At 41.9% G+C, this 22,699-nt stretch overlaps 1 protein-coding gene across 13 annotated transcripts in view; it reads left to right on the forward strand.

Annotated features, from left to right (window-relative positions):
• The first annotated feature begins 5,057 nt into the window (after positions 1 to 5,057).
• The window catches only part of GBF1 (golgi brefeldin A resistant guanine nucleotide exchange factor 1), a 104,336-nt gene continuing 86,694 nt past the window's right edge, over positions 5,058 to 22,699 (forward strand). For 7 of the 13 annotated variants that reach the window (XM_036437826.2, XM_045582039.1, XM_036437829.2 and 4 more), the window contains exons 1-3: positions 5,059 to 5,318; positions 12,913 to 13,018; positions 15,426 to 15,492. In XM_036437826.2, coding sequence (XP_036293719.1) covers positions 12,923 to 13,018; positions 15,426 to 15,492 — 163 coding nt within the window. In that variant the 5' untranslated portion in view covers positions 5,059 to 5,318; positions 12,913 to 12,922. Of the gene's footprint in view, positions 5,319 to 12,782; positions 12,804 to 12,912; positions 13,019 to 15,425; positions 15,493 to 22,699 lie in introns of those variants that run through there. The other 6 variants (XM_036437823.2, XM_036437827.2, XM_036437834.2 and 3 more) reach the window with 2 other exon arrangements.

Genomic DNA, 22,699 nt, shown 5'->3' on the forward strand with positions numbered 1-22,699 from the left:
CCCTTGACTAGAATTGAACCCAGGACCCTTCAGTTCACAGGCTGACGCTCTATCCACTGAGCCAAGCCAGCTAGGACCTGAGTGACCTTGGACAAGTAACTATCACTCCCTTAACCACCCACTCCAAATAGTTTAAGGTGACTTTCACTGAACTTCAGGGCTTGGACTGGACATTCCTCAGAGGCCTGGACTGTTCACCTGTTAGTCTGTGCTTTTGGCTTGCCCAGGCTATGCTCTCCCAGCCTTACCAGGGCTAGCTTCTCCTTGGTGATGCCAGGTTCAGTTCTGTGGGTAAGGTGTGGCCTTGGTGCTTGCTAAGTAGGGAGTTGCAATGGATAGGACAGATGTCCCAAGGAACGTGTGGAGTCAGGTCAGGTTGTTTGGGTGCCTGTGAGGGCCCTAACCCCTATCACACAATATGCTCCTAAGATAAATCTGACCAGTCATGTCTCTGCTTAAAATCCTTCAATGGCTCCTGCTTAAAATCCTGATTGCCCTCAGGATAAAGGGCAAGCTCCCTTGCCTGGCACATAGGACTTTCAGGATCTGACCCTGCCTTAATGTCCAATCTCCTAGTGGTTTCCTGCACATCTCTGGCCTTTCTTCTGACAGTAACATATTTCTAGCCAGTCTTCATTTTTTTTATTAGGTCTAGTAATAATTAATGTCGTTTTCTAATACTTTTTAAAATCGAATTTATTTAAACAATACAACAAAATTTAATCAACAATATAGTTGCCATTGTTTTCTACTACTTGTGCCCAACGCTCAGGAAGCATTTTAATCCCTCTGTTGTAAAATTCTTGTGATTTTGATGCAAAAAATTCGGTCAATGCATTTTTGAGGCATTCTTCATTATTAAATTTTTTTCCAAGAAGAAAGTTTTGCAAGGAACAAAACAAATGGTAATCGGAAGGGGCAATATCAGGAGAATATGCAGGTTGAGGGAGAACTTCCCATTCCAACTGGTGCAGTTTTTCAGCAGTGATTCTTGCAGTATGCGGTCGTGCGTTATCGTGGTGAAGAATTACGCCCTTCCGATTAATCAGCGCGGGTTCTTTTTCTCTTAAAGCTTGGGCTAACCTTTCCAATTGGGCACTATACACTGCACTTGTAATGGTTTGGTTAGATGGTAAAAGTTCATAATGAAGAATTCCTTTAAAATTCCACCAACATCACTTTTTTCGCATGCAAGTCAGGTTTTGGCGTGGGCTGCGGAGCCTCATTTTTGTCCAACCATTGAGGCCGCCTTTTCAAATTAACATACAGCACCCATTCTTCATCTCCGGTAACAATTTGCTCTAAAAACGGCAAACGGTTTTGACGAGAGAGGAGCGAACTGCAAATTGTGATTCTTTGATTACGGTTGTTGTCGGTCAACTCATGAGGAACCCATTTTCCAAACTTTTGGACTTTGCCAAGTGCACGCAATTGATTGGAAATTGTTTTCTGTGAACAATTTAAAGTTGTCGCAAGCTCTTGTTGGGTAATTTGAGGATTTTGCACCAAAAGAACTTGAAGAGCTTCTTGATCAAAATTGGACACACGGCCTCGACCACTCTTGTCATCTAACGAAAAATTTCCCTCGCGAAATTTCTCAAACCAACGCTGGCATTTTCTGGCGCTAACTGCATCTTTTTTTTTATTTATTTTAAAATATATTTTATTGATTTTGTACAGAGAGAAAGGGAGAGAGATAGTTAGAAACATCGATGAGAGAGAGTCATCGATCAGCTGCCTCCTGCACAACCTCCACTGGGGATATGCCCGCAACCAAGGCACATGCCCCCGACTGGAATCGAACCCGGGACCCTTCAGTCCCAAGCCGACCCTCTATCCGTTGAGCCAAACCGGTCTCGGCCTAACTGCATCTTGACCAAGAGCACTACAGATGTTTTTTGCAGCCTCACTTGCTTTTCTTCCTAATTGGAACTCGTAAAGCATGCAGTGCCGAATATGCTCTTCCTCCATCATCTTCTTAGCCCTAGTTTTGCAACAAAAACCAAACCAAACACAAACTTTTTCAAGCAAAACTTGTTAATTGCACTTCACACGTTCTGTAGATACCACGTGTTTGAAGGTTGTGTCAATACAAGTCAACACTAAGCAAGATTTTAAACGAATGTTTAAAAACGACATTAATTATTACTAGACCGATAATATCTTTTCTAAAAAATTGATTTCATAGAGGAAGGGAGAGAGAAATAGAGATGAGAGAGAATCAGTGATAAGAGAGAATCATTGATTGGCTGCCTTCTGCACGCCCCCTACTGGGGATCAAGTCTGCAACCCAGGCATGTGCCGACCTGAATCAAAGTGGGACTCCTTCAGTTGAGGCCTGCGCTCTATTCCCTGAGCCAAACTGGCTAGGGTTATCCAGTCTTTATCTTGTCAATTTCTACTCATCCTCCTAAACTCCACTGAGAGGCCTCATTATCTCTGAGAAGCTGTTCCTAAACTCCTGGGTTAGCCAGATGTCTAGCCTCTTGCCCCACAATCCTCTTGTGCACATACTCTTATTACCCACACACTATATTGACGAGATCAGCTTATATGTTGTCCCCTATAATGATAAGATTTAGGAGGGTAAGTATCATATCTCCCTCATGTTTCTATTCCTAGGCATAACGTAGGTGCCCAATACCGAAATCTAAGAGGGAGATGTCCTGCCTGAGATGATTGAAGTTAGCAGAGTCTAGGGCACATGTGTCAAACACAAGGCCCGCGGGCCAAATCCGTCCCGCCAGGCCTTGCAATGTGGCCCGCACCGCGCTGTCATCACTGCACTCCGCTGCGTTTCCATCACAATGACAGTTTATGACTGTTCAGTAAACCATTCGGCCCGCGATTTAGGCTGGATTTTAGATTTTGGCCCCTTCTCTGATTGAGTTCGACACCCCTAGTCTAGGGCATTGTCATCGTTCTCTTCCTCATCTGTAACACACAATCCCATCCATCTTTTAGGTCGGTTAAATTTTGGAGGTATGTGGGAATGGAGATGGGAGAGTAGGTAGTTTTGGCCCACTTGGAGGATTTTTCAAATTTTGGTTATCTAGAACCTCTCCATCTGAGATAAACCTGAGACCAAATCCCAGTGTTCAAATGAAGTTGGAAAATAAATGGCTCAGAGGTACTGTGGAAAGAGGTGCTATTGAGGTTGTATCTTTTCCCTCTCTGGGTGATTTTAAGCTGGATCTAGAGACCAGGAGCCCAATGTTGCAGGTGCAGGAAGTTGTTTAGAATTTCTTCAGGTCTGATGCGTTCTTCAACTTAGAGAATCCTAGCACGTGGATGTCTGATTTTGAAACCACATTTCTGTAGGGTTAGGTATATAGACTTGGGTCATCTATGATTGGGAGGAAATAGGGATAGAGTTAGTTTCTTTTTTCACTGCTTCCCAGAAGTCTCTTCTGGTCTGCAGGGACATCTGGGCTCCATTCTAGGAGACAGGCTAGGAATTCCACCAGTCAATCTGCAAGAAAAAAACCATTTAACTGTCCTTTTCCTACACACTTTCACTTCTAGGTAATTCTAAATATCCTAGCAACCTCTATCATCTTGTGCAAGAGGAGAGGCACCTGGAGGTAGGACAGTGAAGACTGGGGTGGGCAGTTAGCCGTTAAGCTTTTTAGTATTTTAAGGCAAACAGGGAAGGCTTCAGTTTCCTGTCACTGAAGTGACTAACCCGTGTGATTAGCTTTGTTCCAGGTGGGTAAAGTGTCCAAGGCTTAGTATGAGAGGCAGAGCTGTGAGTCACAGTCTGATAGACTAAGACATAAGAGATAGTGAAGGGCAGCCGAAACCAGTTTGGCTCAGTGGATAGAGCGTCGGCCTGCGGACTGAAAGGTCCCAGGTTCGATTCCGGTCAAGGGCATGTACCTTGGTTGCGTGCACATCCCCGGTGGGGGGTGTGCAGGAGGCAGCTGGTCAATGTTTCTCTCTCATTGACGTTTCTGGCTCTCTATCCCTCTCCCTTCCTCTCTGTAAAAAATCAATAAAAATATTGTATATTAAAAAAAAAAAAAGAGATAGTGAAGGGCAGTGGGAAAAAAGAAAAAGAAAAAAAAAAAGCCTGAGCTGGCAGACTAGGACACCTGGGTTTGTCTTTCTGCTCTGCCAATATGTAGTTATGCAAACGTGGGTACTGTCTTTCCACTCTGGGACTTGGTTTCCTGCTTTATAAAATGAAGAGACCGGAATTAAATACCCAAGGTTTCTTCCACCTCTCTCTCTCTGTCTCTTTCTCTCTCTCTCTCTCCTTTCTATTTCTGCATGACAGGAACGGGATACAAGACACAGAAACAGATGGGACAGGCAACTCTATGAGAAGCCCTACAGGGTAGGCAGTAGGCAGACAGACGTGAGAGTGGGGGAGGGGAGGTTGGAATAAATTGTGGGACTGGTCCTAGGATGGAGGGAGCCCAGAAACTGCCTCCTGACGAAGTTTTCTTTCTCATGTTTTAAAAAAATACATTTTAAAAATTGATTTCAGCGAGGAAGGAGAGAGAGATTGAAACTCATTGATCCATTGCCTCCTGCACGCCCCTTACTGGGGATCCAACCTCAGGCCGATGCTCTATCTACTGAGCAAACCGGCTAGGGCTCCAAGCATTCTCTTAAGGGGCAGGGTTTTGGTCCAGCTGATTTTGATAGGGAGTGGCCGGGGTGGGACAGGGAGGAGGGAGCAGAGTCGTTCGCTCGAGCTCTCAGAACGAACTCCGCCCCCTTTCCAACAAATGTAAGCTTTCCTCCCCATAATGCCCAGCAAACACTTCCAAGCGCACTGCAACCGAACTCTACTAACTCCGCCTCTCCAACCGCCCAGCACAATTTCTCCCTTTTTATTGGCTTTTATTACTGTCACTCAGAGGAGTCCTTCTATCCATTGGTTGTCCCTTACCTACTCTTTTCTTTCCCTTTTAATCTCGCCTCCTCAGGCACAATCCACCTCTCGAAGACAATCTCTTTTCTCCGATTGGATAGCTGGGGTGCCACTTCCCACGGCGCAAAGTCGTGATTGGCTGTGCGCGCCGGGGCTCGCGCAGTTACCAGGCAGCGGGCTAGTCTGAGGCTAGTTACCACGTCAGTGAGCTGACAGGCAGGGTAGCCGGCTCTGCCGCCCGATCCGGCCGACTCTTCCCGGCCGCTGTGCGGTCCCTGATTGCGGCCTCAGCTCCCAGGAAAAGGGCTACGTCCCTTCTCCCACCTGCCGCCAGAGTCGGGAGAGCCGCTCGGAGACGCCTTCGAGGCCCGAGCTGGACATGAGCAGCGGCTGCCGGTCCTGGGACTAGGCCCCGCCATTTTGGATCCGCTGACAGGTCAGCGAAGTTTCTTCTTAAGAGTTCCAGGGGGTGCGAAGGCCGCCCTGACACCGCGATAGGGAATAAAGGGAGGAGGGCCCTTCCTTCGGACGAGCCGGGGCGGAGTGAGCGCACGGGGGCAGGAATCAAACGGGGGAGAGGTTGTTGTGGAAGGCAGCTGGGAAGAGGAGTGGGGGCAAAGGTCAGGCCCCGGCCGCAGGAGGGGCGGCTTCAGTCCTGACTCCTGATCCCTTGCAGGTGCCCCGTCTCCTCCCGGTGTTCCCAGACTTAACCTAGCCTGGAGGCCCGCCCCTCCGGAGCTTTCTGCATCCTAAAGAGCCCATTCCTCAGAAGCTGAAAGCAAAACCAAAGGAATATCGTATCTAGGGTTATTAGACCTCAGACATGAAAATCTCTTCGGATTGTGCACAGTGTCCATTTCCGTGGGGCTGCCCCATTCACAGCCGAGCTGCTTTATCGATACTGGATTAATGAAGTAGTGCAATATGGACTCAGGTAGTGAGGAGAGGTGTGGAAGGATGGAGGCCAGCAGTGCGGGGACCTGGGTTTATGAGAGGCTTTCTCCTCTTAGAGGGCAGCTCAATTGCCATTCCGGGTCTGTGTCTGTGGTTTTATCTTCTGAGCTGGTTTCTTCCTTTACACAATCTGTTTTACAGATAGTCTCTCCAGGTGTATGTTTTTGGTTGGCATTTTCTCCCCAGGTCTTCTCTTCACTTGGTCTAAAAGGACGAGGTTCAATCACAAAGAAGCCACTCTTTTATGACATCTTTGGCTGAAAACAGAGAGGGATTTGAGGATCGGTGAAGTTTACCATTTTTGGCCTATTATTTTTAGTGGGTAAAAAGAGTCATGAGAGATGTTCAGTCAATCTAAAAGCCCTGGCTGGTTTGGCTGAGTGCATAGAACTTCCCATTGCGGACTCAAGGGTCCCAGGTTCGGTTCTGGTCAAGGGCACATGCCCAGGTTACGGCCTTGGTCCCCAGTGGGGGGCGTGCAGATCAATGAGTCCATCTCATCGTTGATGTTTCCATCTCTCTCTTCCTTTCCCTTCCTCTCTGAAATAAATTTAAAAAAAAGAAAAAAAAAAGAGTAGGGTCAGAGGAGTAGAATGAATGATGGAGGATAACCCAAAGAGTGGTTCATGGCACTGTGATGACATTTGATAAATTACTCTATTGTAAATCTTAAAGTTCCCCAAGGGTAAAGAGTGCCTTTAGAAATGACGAATAATGCCGGAACCGGTTTGGCTCAGTGGATAGAGCATCGGCCTGCGGACTGAAAGTCCCAGGTTCGATTCTAGTCAAGGGCATGTACCTTGGTTGCGGGCACATCCCCAGTAGGGGGTGTGCAAGAGGCAGCTGATCGATGATTATCTCTCATCGATGTTTCTAACTCTCTCTTCCTCTCTGTGAAAAATCAATAAAAAATATTAAAAAAAAGAAATGACGAATAGTGAAGACAGTATTTTTGTTTATTTTTCCATTTAAAAATTTTTTAAACAATATATTTTTATTGATTTTTTGCAGAGAGGAAGGGAGAGAGATAGAGAGCTAGAAACATCGATCAGCTGCCTCTTGCACACCCCCCACCGGGGATGTGCCCGCAACCAATGTACATGCCCTTGACCGGAATTGAACCTGGGACCTTTCAGACCAACGCTCTACCACTGAGCCAAACTGGTTTCAGCTATCTTTCCATTTTAAAAAAAAATCTTTATTGTTGTAAATATTACTTAAGCCCAACCCCCATAAAACATAGAAATTTGTATTCCTTTAATTCAGGTACACAAGGCACTCCTCAGGGCCCTGTGACAGATACAAATGAAAAGGACTATTTTGGGATTGCTCTGCTCAGTTTATGCACTTCTTAAAAGCAGTACCATATATGTGCAGTGACCTGGTTAGAACATGTAGCAGGGATAAAGTAGTATCGATCTAATGTCTTTCAGCATGTAGTGGACACTCAATAAATGTTATCTGTACCTAGTATTAGTGTGTGTGTGTGTATATATATATATATATGTGTGTGTGTGTATATATATATATATATATATATATATATATATATATTTAGTCTATTGATTTGAGAGAGAAAAACATCAATTTGTTGTTCCATTTATTTATGTATTTATTGGTTGATCCTTGTATGTGTCCTGACTGGGGATCGAACCTGCAACCTTGGTGTATTGGGACAACACTCTAACCAGCTGAGCTACCCAGCTAGGGCTCCTACCGTGTTTCCCCGAAAATAAGACATCCTCCGAAAATAAGACCTAGTGCATGGAAAAAACAAGACATCCCCTGAAAATAAGACCTAGCGCATCTTTGGGAGCAAAAATTAACATAAGATACTGTCTTATTTTTGGGGAAACAGGGTAGTATTAGTTTTAATATGTGATCCTAAGTTGTGGCATGGTTCTGGTCCTGGCATTCGGGACTTTTGCATGGTGAGGTAGTAGTGACAAGGAGAGTCAAAACCTCATTGTATTAGAAGGGAAAACTATCTAGAATTTAGAGTGACTAAACTGTTTCTACTTAAAGCCCTCTGCCCTCCTGAAATTGTGTGTGTGTTGGGATAACATTTATTGATTTAAAATAAGTGGGATGGAAGTGGTACAGGCAATATTTGCATTTTAACTTTATGATCTAAGTTGCAGAATTAAAAAAAAAAAAAAAAAAAAAGGCTAACGACATGACATAACCCAGGAAGTACCTAGGTTTGATGGGCCTGCCTTGCTCATTGGGGTTGATATGCCCTGTTGAGTCCTGTTGAGTTGATACGCTTTGCAAGATAGTGTGACCAACCCAGCATCTTTTCAGTTGGGCCTGGAGATGACTCAGGCATCAAAGATTTTCCCTTTCTGTACTTAAAAAGTCATTTCCTAGATAGGAATAGGTTTTCATTCCCTGCCCCCACCCAAAATCAGAAAATTTGTGCTTCTTTCAAGACATGTTTAAGTTCATTTTTTTTTAATATTTTTATTGATTTCAGAGAGAAAAGGAGGAGATAGAAACATCAATAATGAAAGAGAATCATTGATTGGCTGACTCCTGCATGCTGCTCTCTGGGCATGTGCCCACAACCCGGGCATGTGCCCCTGACCGGAATAGAACCCAGGACCCGTCAGTCCGCAGGCCAATGCTCTATCCACTGAGCCAAACCAGCTAGGGCTGAGCTCATTCTTAAATGTAGATTGTATGTTCTAATCTTTACAGTGATGCTCATTGACACAGCAGAAACTCAGGTTATAGAAACTCATGTTATAGAAACTCAGGTAGATACTTCTCACGTATAGCTGGGCACCAATCCCAGTTGAACTTGTAGTTCTCAGAGTTCCTCTACTATTGCACTTTCCTGTGATCCAGAAGGCAGATATGACTGCCACTTTTAGATAATAACTTCATTGATAGGGTCCTTAGACTGGCTACTGTGGGCAGCAAGAGTGGAAAAAGACAACAGCTCCTGCTTTTAAGGAGACCCATTAACTTATACAGTACTCATTGGAAGGATTATCCTAGCGTTTATATGCCATTTGTAATGATTGATCACAGTCTGTTATTGTGGTTAGTGTGACAGAATAGAATGATTCTGTTTTTGGGATAGGGTGGAGTTGAGTTGGAGGAGAAAGAAAGGTTCATTTTACCCTCAGGCTGGAAGAGCTATGTAAATATAATTGGCAGCTATTTAGCTATTATTGTTCATCTTTTCTTTTAGTATGTTCAATAGTAATTGTTTAATAAAATAAAAATATAATGGTGTGGGGATTTGGAGTCCCACTTGTAGTGGAAATGATTGAGGAGGTAATGATTTGTTGCAGTTGATATATAAAACACGGATTACAAACTCAAATGACTGTATCAAGCAGGTAAATGTAAATGAGTGAAGTGAGCCAGGTGGGAATGTATTAGGATGTAATGGGGATTGTAGTATACTGGAATGTGGGCATAGTATGCTAACTTTTCCTGCCTTTCAGAAGAAATTAGAACTTCAGATCATTGGGTTTGAAACTGTTGGCAATATTTAATTTTTTGCAAACCTCTGCAGGTGGAACAAAATATGGATTCTTCCCCATAACAGTGGATGATTACCCTTGATACACAAGATGGGCAGGCCTTATGAGACTGTGGTTCTCTTTATATACTAGTAATCACACAGACTAACTTTTTATCTTGGTCCTACTTTGCCAACTATCGTCCTTATATTTTGGATGCTCTAAGTCTGTGGTCAGCAAACTGTGGCTCGCCAGCCACATGCAGCTCTTTGGCCCCTTGAGTGTGGCTCTTCCACAAAATACCACAGCCTGGGTGAGTCTATTTTGAAGAAGTGGCGTTAGAAGAAGTTTAAGTTTAAAAAATTTGACCCTCAAAAGAAATTTCAATCGTACTGTTGGTATTTGGCTCTGTTGACTGATGAGTTTGCCGACCACTGCCCTAAATTGTTTAAGGATGAGAGAAGCCTTATTTTATTTTTCATCTCTTAGCTGGCAGAAGGGATATCTTTGAACAGCTTTGGACATACCTTAGTGGCTTAACGTGGGTATAGTTCTTGGGATAAACTCAGAATCTCCAGAGGGAGGAGGTGCTATGGTAGAGCTGAAGTCACCTGATTATCAGGTTTGGGAGGATTTTCCAGTTGTGTCCTGTCAGGGCACCGGCCATTTTCCTGGTTTGACTTTCTCTTATCTCCACCCTTTGAGTAAATTTCTTGAGCCCAGTAAATTGTTTACTAGTACAGTAATTCTTGGTCACTTTCAATAAAGCACAACTATGGTGTGTTCCTTGGCCAGCTTTGGAAACCCTGTATGCTCTACATCTTTAGTGCTCCTCTTGGTTCCTGAGCCACACCAGCTGGGCACAACTACTTTTATAAAGAGCCTACTCATTTAAAAAATCAGTTAACTAAAATAAAAAAGTAGGCAATATTGTGTGTGACACAAAATTCAAAAGATGCAAATTAACATACAGAGAAAAGTAAGTGTGCAGGAGGCAGCCAATCAATGGTTCCCTCTCATCGTTGATGTTTCTCTCTCTCTCCCTCTCCTTTCCTCTCTGAAATCAATAAAAATATATTAAAAAAGAAAAATATCCTCAGGTGAGGATTAACAAAAACAGACAAAAACAAAAATTTAGTATTTTGTGTATGGTGGATTGGGTTTTACATAAGTGATAACACACATTATGTCTGACAGCTGTTTCCATGTCTTACCGTATTCTCCGGCATATAAGACGACATTTGAAACGAAAAAAAGTCAACCGAAAATCGGGGGCAAAAGACCAAAATTGCACAAAAATTACCTGCAGATCTTGACGGCAAAGTAAGTCTTTTCTTTGAAGTGGGGTGTAGTCTTATACAGCGAATATAGGCCTAAACCTATGTTTTAACTGTAAAATTAGGGGGTCGTCTTATATGCCGGAAAATACGGTAATTGTTTTGTATCCTTAGTACTCTGTTCGATGCCTTATGCATAGTAGATGTTCAGTAAGTAAATATTTCTGGAATTTCTTCTTCCCTTACCTATACTGTTTAATTATCCTTTTGCCTGATCTAAATGTTGGCCTAACTGTATACACCAACATGCCTACCTTTGTCTTTCTGAGAAGGGTTTCTAAATCATGGAAAGTGTTGATTTGGGCCGAGACCGGTTTGGCTCAATGGATAGAGCGTCGGCTTGGGGACTGAGGGGTTTCGGGTTCGATTTCGGTCAAGGGCATGTACCTTGGTTGTCGGCATATCCCCGGTGGGAGGTGTGCAAGAGGCAGCTGATCGATGTCTCTCTCTCATCGATGTTTCTGGCTTTCTGTCCCTCTCTCTTCCTCTCTGTAAAAAATTAATAAAATATATTTTTTTTAAAAAAAGAAAGTGTTGAGTTGGTCTTACATACTCCTAGGGTTTTCTCATGCCAAGAAGAAATTCTGTGTGTTTTTGTTAATCTTCACCTGAGGATACTTCTTTCATTGATTTATCAGAGAGTGAAGGGGTGGGGGAGGGCAAGAGAGAAACATTGGTGTGAGAAGGACACATCAATTGGTTGCCTCCTGTACACTCCCTACTTGGGCGGCGGCGGCGGCGGCGGCGGCGGCGGCGGCGGCGGCGGCGGCGGCGGCGGCGGCGGCGGTGGCGGTGGCGGTGGCGGTGGCGGTGGCGGCGGCGGTGTTGATGGTGGTGGTAGTGGTGGTAGCCTCTCCTGCTTCCTCGGCTGCGATAAGGACTCCTTGGGGAGCGGGCATTCCCTGAGGGGTCCTGGACTGCTGAGAGGGTGCAGGCCAGGGTGAGGACTTTCCCACCCCATGCACGAATGTCATGTACCAGGCCTCTAGTATCTTTAATAAACTAGTAACACAGATATATCTGCATATCTAAAGGCTTCATAGGAAATATATATATCTTTTTAAAATATATTTTATTGATTTTTTATAGAGATGAAGGGAGAGGGACAGAGAGCTAGATACATAGATAAGAGAGAAACATCGACCAGCTGCCTCCTGCACATCCCCCACTGGGGATGTGCCCACAACCAATGTACATGCCCTTGACCGGAATCGAACCTGGAACCTTTCAGTCCGCTCTACCACTGAGCCAAACCGGTTAGGGTGGAAAGATTTTTTTTTTTTATTGTTAGTATTGCACATGTCCCTCAATTCCCCCATTTCCCCCACTTCACTGAGCCCCACCCCACCTTTGAAGAACTTTACATGTTTGCTAGAGATTGTTGAGGGACCTTTGAGAAATTTTCTGGATTGATGCTTTTTAAAAATATATATATTTTATTGATTTTTTACAGAGAGGAAATGAGAGGAATGGAAAGTTAGAAACATCGATGAGAGAGAAACATCGATCAGCTGCCTCCTGTATACTCCCTACTGGGTATGTGCCTGCAACCAAGGTACATGCCCTTGACTGGAATTAACCTAAGATCCTTGAATCTGCAGGCTGACGCTTTATCCACTGAGCCAAACCAGTTGGGGCTAATGCTTTTTTAAAAAATTGATTTTTAGAGAGAGAGGAAGGGAGAGGGATAGAACAATAAAAACATTGATAGAGAAACATCGTCTATTGACAGAGAAACATTGATAGAGAAACATCGTCTATTGGCTGCCTTATGCACTTCCCTACTTGGAATCATCCCTTCTTGGAATTGAGCCAGTGATCTCTTAGTTCCTGGGTTGAAGCTCAACCACTGAGCCACGCCTGCTGGGCAGGATTGATGCTAAAAAAAAAAAAAAAAAAAAAAAAAGAAGTTTTAATTTATTTTAGAGAGAGCGGAAGGGAAAGAAAGAAACATGGATGTGTGAGAAACATCATTTGGCTGCCTCCTGCCCACCCCCCTACTGTGGATCGAGCCTGCAACCCTGGCATGTGATCTGACTGGGAATTGAACCTGCAACCTTGTTGTGCATAGGCTGACATTCAACCTACTGAGCCACACCAGCCAGGACTGGATTGATGTGTTTTGAATTGTATCTTGAACTTCCAGAAATCTTGGTATTTAAAAGTTAAATTATAATTATAATCTTAGCAAGTATTGATTTAAGCATGCATATGCTCTGGGTAAGAAATATTAACTATACTTTTTTCTTAACTGTTTTGGTAGGTTTGCCAGGATGGTGGATAAGAATATTTACATCATTCAAGGGGAGATTAATATTGTGGTTGGGGCCATCAAACGAAATGCCCGATGGAGCACCCATATTCCATTGGTAAGTGGGGAATGGGCAGAAAGCTTGATCACTGATTTGTTGTTAGGGATCTGTGCATAGTTAAAACGGTAATCAATTTCCCAGTAATAATGAGGATAGTAGGAATTCAAAGTTCTTTTTTTTCCTTCTTCACAAGAGGATATATATTTTTCCCCCATTCATTTTTATTTTTTTTGAAAGTGGAAGGGAGGGAGGAAAGGAGGGAGGAAGGGGAAAGAGAGAGAGAGAGAGAGAGAGAGACATTGTCATTGGAGAGACATATCAATTGGTCAATTGGTTGTTTCCCGAATGAGCCCCAACAGGGGCCTGGGATCAAACCTGCAACTGAGGTATGTGCCCTTGACCAGGAATCAAACCTGAGACCCTCAGGTCCGAGGGCTAATGCTCTAACTACTGAGAAAAACCGGCCAGGGCTCAGAGTTGTTCTTGATATCAAGGACATTCTCTTTTATTCCAGCTACTGTCAAATTTACAGGCGGCCTTTTTTTTTTTTTTCCTCTGGGACATAAAAGATGATACCATTCTTCTTCTAACTATTTTTTGTAAATAACTTAAGCTAGTATTTGGGACATTTAAAATGCCTAAAAATGTCAGATTCCTTATATTCTAGGGCTATCACATTTGATTAGTTTAGTTATTTATACATGGGGTATGGCTTGGTGATGGTATTTCTTGAAAATTCATCAAGCTTCTATACATAGAGTAGGCCATATCTTGCTAATCAGATGAATAAGAAATTTACCTGTTATAGCCGAAACCAGTTTGGCTCAGTGGTTAGAGCATCGGCCTGCGGACTGAAGGGTCCCAGGTTTGATTCTGGTCAAGGGCATGTACATTGGTTGCGGACACATCCCCAGTGGAGGCTTTGCAGGAGGCAGCTGGTCGATGTTTCTAGCTCTCTCTCTCCCTTCCTCTCTGTAAAAAAATCAATAAAATATATTAAAAAAAAGAAAAAGAAATTTACCTGTTATAAAGATAGCTTTCTTTGTTGTATACATATGTTTAAGGATATTTTTTGTACAGTTGTATAAAACAGTTTTTGTAAAAAAAGTTTAGACATTTTCAACTAGGAGTTTGGAAATTTCTTATGCTCATTTATAAAAATAGGTTTTAGAAATGAGAGTGGATTCAGGAATGCGTTTGAAATGAGCATGTGTGATTATATAATAAATATAAAGAAGAAGACAGAATGATTTACACTGAGTGGCCAGATTATTATGATCTCTGAACGCATAATAATCTGGCCACTCCATATATATATATATATATATTAGAGGCCCGGTACATAAGTTTGTGAATGGGTGGGTCTGGCCAGCCTGGTCAGGGGGAGAGGACATGGGTGGTTGGCTGGCCTGCCTGCTGGTCGAACTCCTGGTCGAGGGGACAATTTGCATATTAGCCTTTTATTATACAGAATATACTCTGAGTGGCCAGATTATTATGCATTCAGAGATCATAATAATATGGCCACTCAGTGTTTATGTCTAATCTGTTTGGGATGCTGTAACAAAAGACCACAAACTGGGTAGCTTATAAACAATAGAAATTTATTTCTCACAGTTCTGGAGCTTGGAAGTCTGAGATCATTATGCCAGCATGGTCAGATGAGGGTCTTCTTCCTGGTCTTTGATTTCATATTGTGTCCTCACATGGTGGAAGGAGCAAGAGAGCTCTTTTGGGATTCTATTATAGGCCATTAATTCCATTCATATGGGCTCTGCCCTCATGACCTACTCATCCACCTTTTAAAGACCCTCATCTCCTGATTCTGTCATATTGGGCATTAGTATTTCAACATGTAAGTTATCCTATATAATAAAGAGATAATATGCAAATTGACCCTCCACACCCTAACAAGATGTCTACTACCAGGCCAGCAGGAGGTTAGTGAGGGACAACCAAACGACTGTACAAGCAGGCTGCATGGAGCAACTAGCCCGGCAGGGGGGTTAGAGTGGGACGACCAAACGACTGAACAGCAGGATGCATGGGGTGACCAGGCCAGCAGGGGGAGCAGTTGGGAACGACCAGGCCAGTGAGGAATCCAACTGTGACCTCCTGGTTCACAGGTCAACTGCGCCATGCTGGCCAGGCAACATGCAAGCTTTTACGACAAAACCTTCAGACCATAGCAAATATAAAGGACGTGGCAATCTATGGTAGCTTGAGTGCTGTGGTCATAGTGTAGATTAAAACTTCAGGATTTACTATTTTAGGTAAGCCCAGAGAACCTCTATGAATTAAGAGATTAAGAAACTAGAAAAACTATACTAACTTCCTTTTCCTAAGAATAAAAACTTACTGGATTTTCTGGTTGGATTCAGAGAAAGAGCCCTTGATCTCTCCTTTGTTTCCTTTTTCCTCTGTGTTTGTAATGATTTTAAAAAACAACACCTATTTGTTGCAGGATGAAGAACGGGATCCTCTGTTGCATAGTTTCAGTCATCTAAAGGAGGTTCTAAACAGCATAACTGGTAAGTACTCACATCTATGTAAGATTATTTATCTTGGTAAAAAAGACATGTTTGATTTACTGCATGGATGGATAAACTTTTTTCTGAAAAGAACTATTGGATAAACTTTTTCTGTAAAGTAAATATTTTGGAGTTTACAGGCCATAGTAATTACTCAATTCTGCCATTGTAGCTCGGAAGCAGACATAGATAATACTTAAGTGAATGAGTAATAAATCAAATTTTCCTTAAAAAAACAGGTTGCAAGCCAGGTTTGAGTCATGAGTATAGATTGCCCCTGGCTTATTGTATTGCAGAACCTTTTCCTTGAGTTCCTAAAAGGACATCCCTCTTTAGTGGGGAATCAGCATTCATATAATTATAAGCTTCCTTCATTGTGTGAGTAATAAATAAATTATTTTGGTTTGAGCTACTTTCTTTGTCTACCTATGCATGCCATAAGGTAGGAAGTTGGTGGCACAAATAAAGTTTTTAGTATTTGCAACAACACCTTCCTGTTGCCCTAACTGGTTTGGCTCAGTGGCTAGAGTGTCGGTCTGCAGACTGAAGGGTCCCAGGTTCGATTCCAGTCAAGTGCATGTACCTTGGTTGTGGGCACATCCCCAATAGGGGGTGTGCAGGAGGCAGCTGTTCGATATTTCTCTCTCATCGATGTTTTAACTCTCTATCCCTCTTCCTTCCTCTCTGTAAAAATAAATAAATAAATAAATAAATAAATAAATAAATAAATAAATAAATAAAAATAAATAAAATATATTTTATTTTAAAAAACAAAAAACCTTTCAGTTATCGAAAGTCATTGTTGCTTTTAGGGCCTTAGCTCTCTGTAATACAGATCTTGAATCTTTGTGTGTTCCCGAATCTTTTTTTCCTTTTTCCCCATCATGTTTCCCTAATGATAATAAGCTTATGTAATATTTATATGTTTAAATCCATTTTTATGTTATTACCTTATTGAACATTTACATAACCCTATAGGGGAGGCGTGACATATATAGTCCCATTTTATGAATGAAGTTGAAGCCGAGAGACATTTTAGGTGATTTAGCTGAGGTCACACTAATCTCAAGAGATAGAGTCAAGCCAAAACCGGTTTGGCTCAGTAGAATAGAGCGTCAGCCTGCGCACTGAAAGGTCCCAGGTTTGATTCCAGGCAAGGGCATTTACCTTGGTTGAGGGCACATCCCCAGAAGGGGGTGTGCAAGAGGCAGCTGATTGATGTTTCTAACTCTCTATCTCTCTCCCTTCACCTCTGTATAAAATCAATAAAATATGTTTGTTTGTTTTTAAAAAGAGAGATAGAGTCAAAACTAAAATTCTGGCTCCTGATGTCTGCTTTAGTGCCCTGTTCAATATTTCTTTTGTTCATGCAATTAGAGGAGAATGTACACAGGAAGTGCCTTATATATGTACTAGAGGCCTGGTGCACAAATTCATTCATGGGTGGGGTCTGGCCGGCCCACCCAATGGGGCCCATTAGGCAGGGCCTGCAGGGGCGGCAGGGACCTAGGTGGTTGGCTGGCTGGCCCCAAATCGGGTATTGGGAGCCGATTGGGGCTGGGCTGGCCTTGGGTGGGCTGATCTGGGCCTGGAACAGGCCGGTTGGTGCTACAGTGCACATCGTAGCCACATGTCATTCTGGTTGTTCTAGTTGTTCTGCTGTCCTGGTTGCTGGGCTTTTATATATATAGATATATACATGTGTTTTGGGTGGGTGAGGCAAGACTCAACACCTTTGGGTTTTTCAACAGGAGTGATAAAGACTGAAAGGGAAAGCCTCAGATCTGTGTTACTCTTGACTGTAAAGGACTTTTGCAATGTATTATCCTTGAAAAAAACTATTGCAGGGATGGACAGCTAGTAACATATATAAGACCACAATTGAAATCATTTTTAGGCTTTTACAAATTACATAACAATAAACAAATACATTTTTCTCCTTTTATGAGGAATGTAGAAGAATATCTGGAGAAAATTTCCTTTGTATTTTTCCTAAACATGGGCTGATGTTATCTAAGGATTCCCTATAATCTTTTCTTTAAAGGAACAAATTCCACTTTATTGAAAACTATTGGAAATGTTAGGAAATGTTAGCCAAGAAGGATCAAGTATAGAGGAGGTGGTTGTTAACTAGTTAGCAGGGTGAATGTTGCAACTAGGTGGTAGATTCTTGTTTTATGGCCTGTATTGTAAGTGACTTTGATGCTTTAGAAAGAATTGACTGCCTGCAAAAACTTATCTTTTTTTTTCTTTTTTTTTTCTGAACAGATAAAGCTTACATATCCCAATAAGAAAGAGTAGATATTTACAACTCTTTTTGGTGGGTAAGAGTGCAGAGTACTATCTTTCTAAGAGATGTTAAAGGATTAAACAAGTGAATATATTTGGAAATATTTGGCCAACATTTTATGACACAGCATGGTTTTGGTTGGGAACACTCTAAAATTGCAGATTGTAATAGCTTTGTAGATCTTTTAGGCACTCTGGACATTGAGGAGCTGAGGTGGTGATGCTCTCCTGACAGCCACATATCCTGCTTGCCATCCAATCCATATCCTGTACTTGTTTTCCTCTCCTGACATATCCTGAGACTTAAGCTCAGAAACCATATCTGTGGTATATGGTACAGTCCAGGAATTGGGGTCTGTGGACTAGGGATCGCTAACCTTTCGGACCTCACAGACCTCCAGTGGTTCGAGGACCACTGGTTGGCGACTGCTGCTCTAGATCATGTTAGAGCTACCAAAGTTCAATCTGCTGCCTAACTTTCTTACATCCTTGGGTTAGGAATCCATGTTATCTGCTCTTTGAAATTAATAAAACCTGAATGTGCTGAGGAGCCAGTTCTGTCTGTGGTACTAGGAACATACTTGGGTGTAACCAAGCTTTCCTCCAGACAAAGATGAAAGGTGCTATTAATAGTACTTTCTAGAGGCCAACAGATGTAGCAGTTTTTGAAATGTTGCCAGCCAAGGTTGCCCCGTTGTTCTTGGGTTTTAGCTTATTACCTTCGTGAGAAAAATGATAGAGTGGACCCAAAGTAGGGCATTTTATGGTCTTCTGATTGGTTCTGACCCCCCACACAGTGTTGGCTTCTAGGAGCAGGTTTATGCGTGAACTGCCCCTGTGGTCCTGGACTCTGCAATCCATGACCAATTTCTTGTTTCTTTACTGAAACGAACAGATTTTTTTTTTTGATTGGCAGTGTCAGGAGGACTGCTTTCTTGGAAGCATGTTAATGTAGGAGGCTGGGAAAGGGCTTTGAACTTGGAGAGAGAAACTAAAGAGACTGCCCTTGCCATGTGACTGGAAATGGTGGACCATTTAGATTGGAGGAAGTATGGCAGGAATTCTAGGACTTCCACTCAGTTTAACTCATAAAACTGATTTGGGTTTGGTCTCTTTTTACAAGAAAGCTTTCTATTTGCATTCCCCCCTCCCCCCAGGCTTTCTGCTGGTTTAGTTGGTTAAGAATATCACTGTTGATACCCAGCCAGTGTGGCTCAGTAGTTGAGTGTCCACTTATGAACTAGGAGGTCATAGTTTGATTCCTGGTCTGGGCGCATGCATGGGTTGCAGGCTTGATCCCCAGTGGGGAGAATGCAAGAGGCAGGCAATCAATGATTCTCTATCATCATTGATATTTCTCTCTTTTTCCTTCTCCCTTTCTAAAATCAATAATATATATATATATATATATATATATATATATATATATATATATATATATATATTTTAAAAAGAATATCCCTGTTGGAAATAGGTGGTTCATTAGACATTGTCAGTAAACCAAAATGATGTTTTTTGTTGTTGTTGTAAATGGTCAGAGAATAATTTACATATATAAGCCCTATCTACTCCTCTAGGATTATTCGCATTGTGAAGGAAATAAGTCTATTATCTCTAGTAAGGTTGGTTAAGTCCATATCTATTATTCTTACAGATATATAACTCTGGATCACATTTATAGTCAGTATTTGCCCAAACTGCCTGACAATTTCATGTTTTGTAGCATTTAAAGTAATAGAATATTCTAATAAGAAATCTAAAGATAAGGTTACATTTGGAAGATACAGAGTATCTAAAAACAAAGTTTGAATGGTAAGATATATACAGATATAATACCTTAATAAAAAAAAGAATATAATAAAAAAAAGAATACAAAGTTTGCATATTTCTTCCTTAGCTCACCACCTGAGACTTGACAGCTGTCCTTTTTAGGAATTCTTTTAGGATGTTATTCTGAAGAAGATGTGTGATTACCAGGGTTGTTGAAGGGGTGTGGGAAATGACTGCTAATGGGAACAAATTTCTTTTTGGGTGTTGAAAATGTTCTGGAATTATATAGTGGTGATGGTTATATCACTGTGAATATATGAAAAACCATTGAATTTATAATTTAAAAGGGTAAATTTTTTAAATACATATTTTTTATTGATTTCAGGGAAGAAGGGAGAGAGATAGGTAGAAACATCAATGATGAGAGAGAATCATTGATTGGCTGCCTCCTGCACGTCCCCCACTAGAGGGAATAAAGCCCACAACCTGGGCATGTGCCCTTGGCCGGAATCGAACCTGGGACCCGTAAGTCTGCAGGCTGATGCTCTATCCACTGAGCCAAATCAGTTAGGGCTAGAAGGGTGAATTTTATGGAATATGAATTATATCTTAATCTTTAAAAATCAGAAAATGTAGATTGGAAAAGTGATGGGGTTTACCAGTTCTTTCTCCGGGCTCAGAGCTATGGAGAGAAGCCTCTGACTGTATCTGATGCTGTGTTTTGAACCCATTGTCCAGCAAAGGCAGAAAAAGGCTCTCTGTTCAGCTTCCTAGCCCAGTTTGTCCTTTTATGTCTCTCTCATTAACTCCAGAAGCACATGGCTTTTATATTTAAATTTATTCAAGCTGTAATCTTTGACATTTGAGTTAGCTTTTAGTACAGTTTTGCATTTATAGTAATATATATTATGTATTTTCTCTATCCCCAAAGAATCCGTTTTAATCTTTTCCGGATGCAAATTTCAGTCTGTCTTGTTCCATGTTCCCTCTCTTGCTCTCTTTCCCCTCCCCCAACAGAGTGTGTTTGATCAGGTGTGGCAGGAATATCCACTGTCAAGCTGCGCCCTTTATATTAGTCAATATTTTCTTTCTTTCCCCCCTCCCTGTCTGTCTGCCCCTTTGGGCTTTCCCAGTTGATTTATAATTTTGGAATTCTCATCGGAGTCTGTAATACAGTTTGTTCATTATTTAACCAAAACCTGTTTAATGAGCAGAGAGAGGCAATGTAAATGTTAGGCATGTTGCAGTGATGTACCTTTGTGCTTCTCAAACCGGGTGGGTAGTTAACTCTCTGCTGCCTGGAGGGGTGGGGTGTCCTGGCCTTAGGGGCAGAAGGACCACTGCTCTCCCAAAGCCCTGGCATAGACCCATTTCCTTTTATCCTTCTAGTAATCTTGTGGGGGTTCTTGCACATTAGAGATATCTTCAGTCTCATAGATAGTCTGTGGAAAGATCTGTGGCATGGGCTAGGCCCTAGGGGATGAAAGGGAAAGTGAAATATCAGGATATTGTACTTGATATTGTTTTTGGTTGTAGATCTGATTTAGAAGAATTCTTCTAGCTGACATAGTCTGTGGTTGTTCTATTTGTTCTCAGACTAGATCAGTGTTTGCAAACCTTAGTACCCTTCATCCACTGAACTTCATGGAAAGGGCTCTAGTAAGTTGTGATTTGTGGTGTTTGGCTGTGGTCTTTTGCTTCCAGATTTAGGGTGCTTTTGTCCTTGGTCTTTAAACTTATATCATCACAAATAAATTCTTTAAAAAAATTTAGCTTTAAAGCAGAGAGAGAGAGAGAGAGAGAGAGAGAGAGAGGAACAGTCTAAAAGGTCTAAAAGTCTAAATAGTCTAATAGTCATACCAGACTTTTCTCTTAAGGCATCATCTCTTGAGGACTTTAAAGCCTTTAAAAACTTCAGGGCCAGGGCTTGAGGAAGACTTCTTAGTGGTGTGTATGTCAGAGGTAGTGGGGTAGTGAGTTTGCCTTTGGAGATTAATGCCAGGCATTTTTAATTTTGAGGGCCTCTGAAGAATGAGGGTATTCAGCATAAGACTAAGGTGGTCTTGAGGTTCAGTGTAAGCACGTATAGGAACTGTGAAGCTGCTTTAGCTTCTTGGACTTGTTCTTTCTGGGATTCACCAAGATTTGGATACCTTCTGTGTATGGTTTATTAAATTGCTTCTAATCAGCCAAAGTCGGTTTGGCTCAGTGGTAGAGCATTGGTCTGCGGACTGAAAGGTCCCAGGTTCGATTCCGGTCAAAGGCATGTACCTTGTTTGCGGGCACATCCCCAGTAGGGGGTCTGCAAGAGGCAGCTGGTCGATGTTCCTCTCTCATCGACGTTTCTAGCTCTCTATCTCTCTCCCTTTCTCTGTTAAAAATCAATAAAATATATTTTTAAAAATTGCTCTAATCAATACTGTTAGACTATCAATTTGCTTAGGCGCTTAGCCATTGGGTCTGTCATGGTATACAAACAGGCAAACTTTTTTCCTGCCCCAATTACCACTGGTTTACAAGATTAATGGCTTTAGCTGACCATGCCATGGCTAACCTTGCGCCTTCTACATATGGTTCTCTATCGAGTATGGAATGCATGATAGTGAATGAGAGCAATCTCTTATGTTTTTATTCTCACTCTTACCTTTGTTAACAAAACAAGCCAGAGAAATGAACAAAAATGATAGCTTATACATTTACTAATTTGACTTTCTCATGTAAAGCCATTCTTGCCAGAGTTTAGATATTGCCAAAGGCATAGAATAATTCTGAGGAATATGCTATTTCTTTACTGAGCTTACCAGAACTACAAAAAAAAAAAAAAAAAAAAAAAAAAAAAATATTTGAGTTTAAGAGGGAGAATCAGGTGCCTGGAGAAAGTAGATATATCAGAAATTTATTTAAATATAGATTATTCTGGACAAACACACCTGTAGGGTACTGTCTGTCTTAAACTTTGTGAATTAAGTTTCTGAGCTAGGTGGTTTGAATCCATGTAACCTCCAGAGATTTGCAGGGAACATTTAAACAGAGTCTGCAAGCCAACCTTTAGGAGGAACTAAAACTGAACAGTTTTTGGCCTACGCCTCTTAGAAATAGACTTCTAAGTAGATAGAAGTAAAATTGTCCAAGGATATCTCAAACCTCA

Source organism: Pipistrellus kuhlii, unplaced genomic scaffold, assembly GCF_014108245.1.
Source record: "Pipistrellus kuhlii isolate mPipKuh1 unplaced genomic scaffold, mPipKuh1.p scaffold_m20_p_15, whole genome shotgun sequence".
Taxonomy (NCBI): Eukaryota; Metazoa; Chordata; class Mammalia; order Chiroptera; family Vespertilionidae; genus Pipistrellus; species Pipistrellus kuhlii.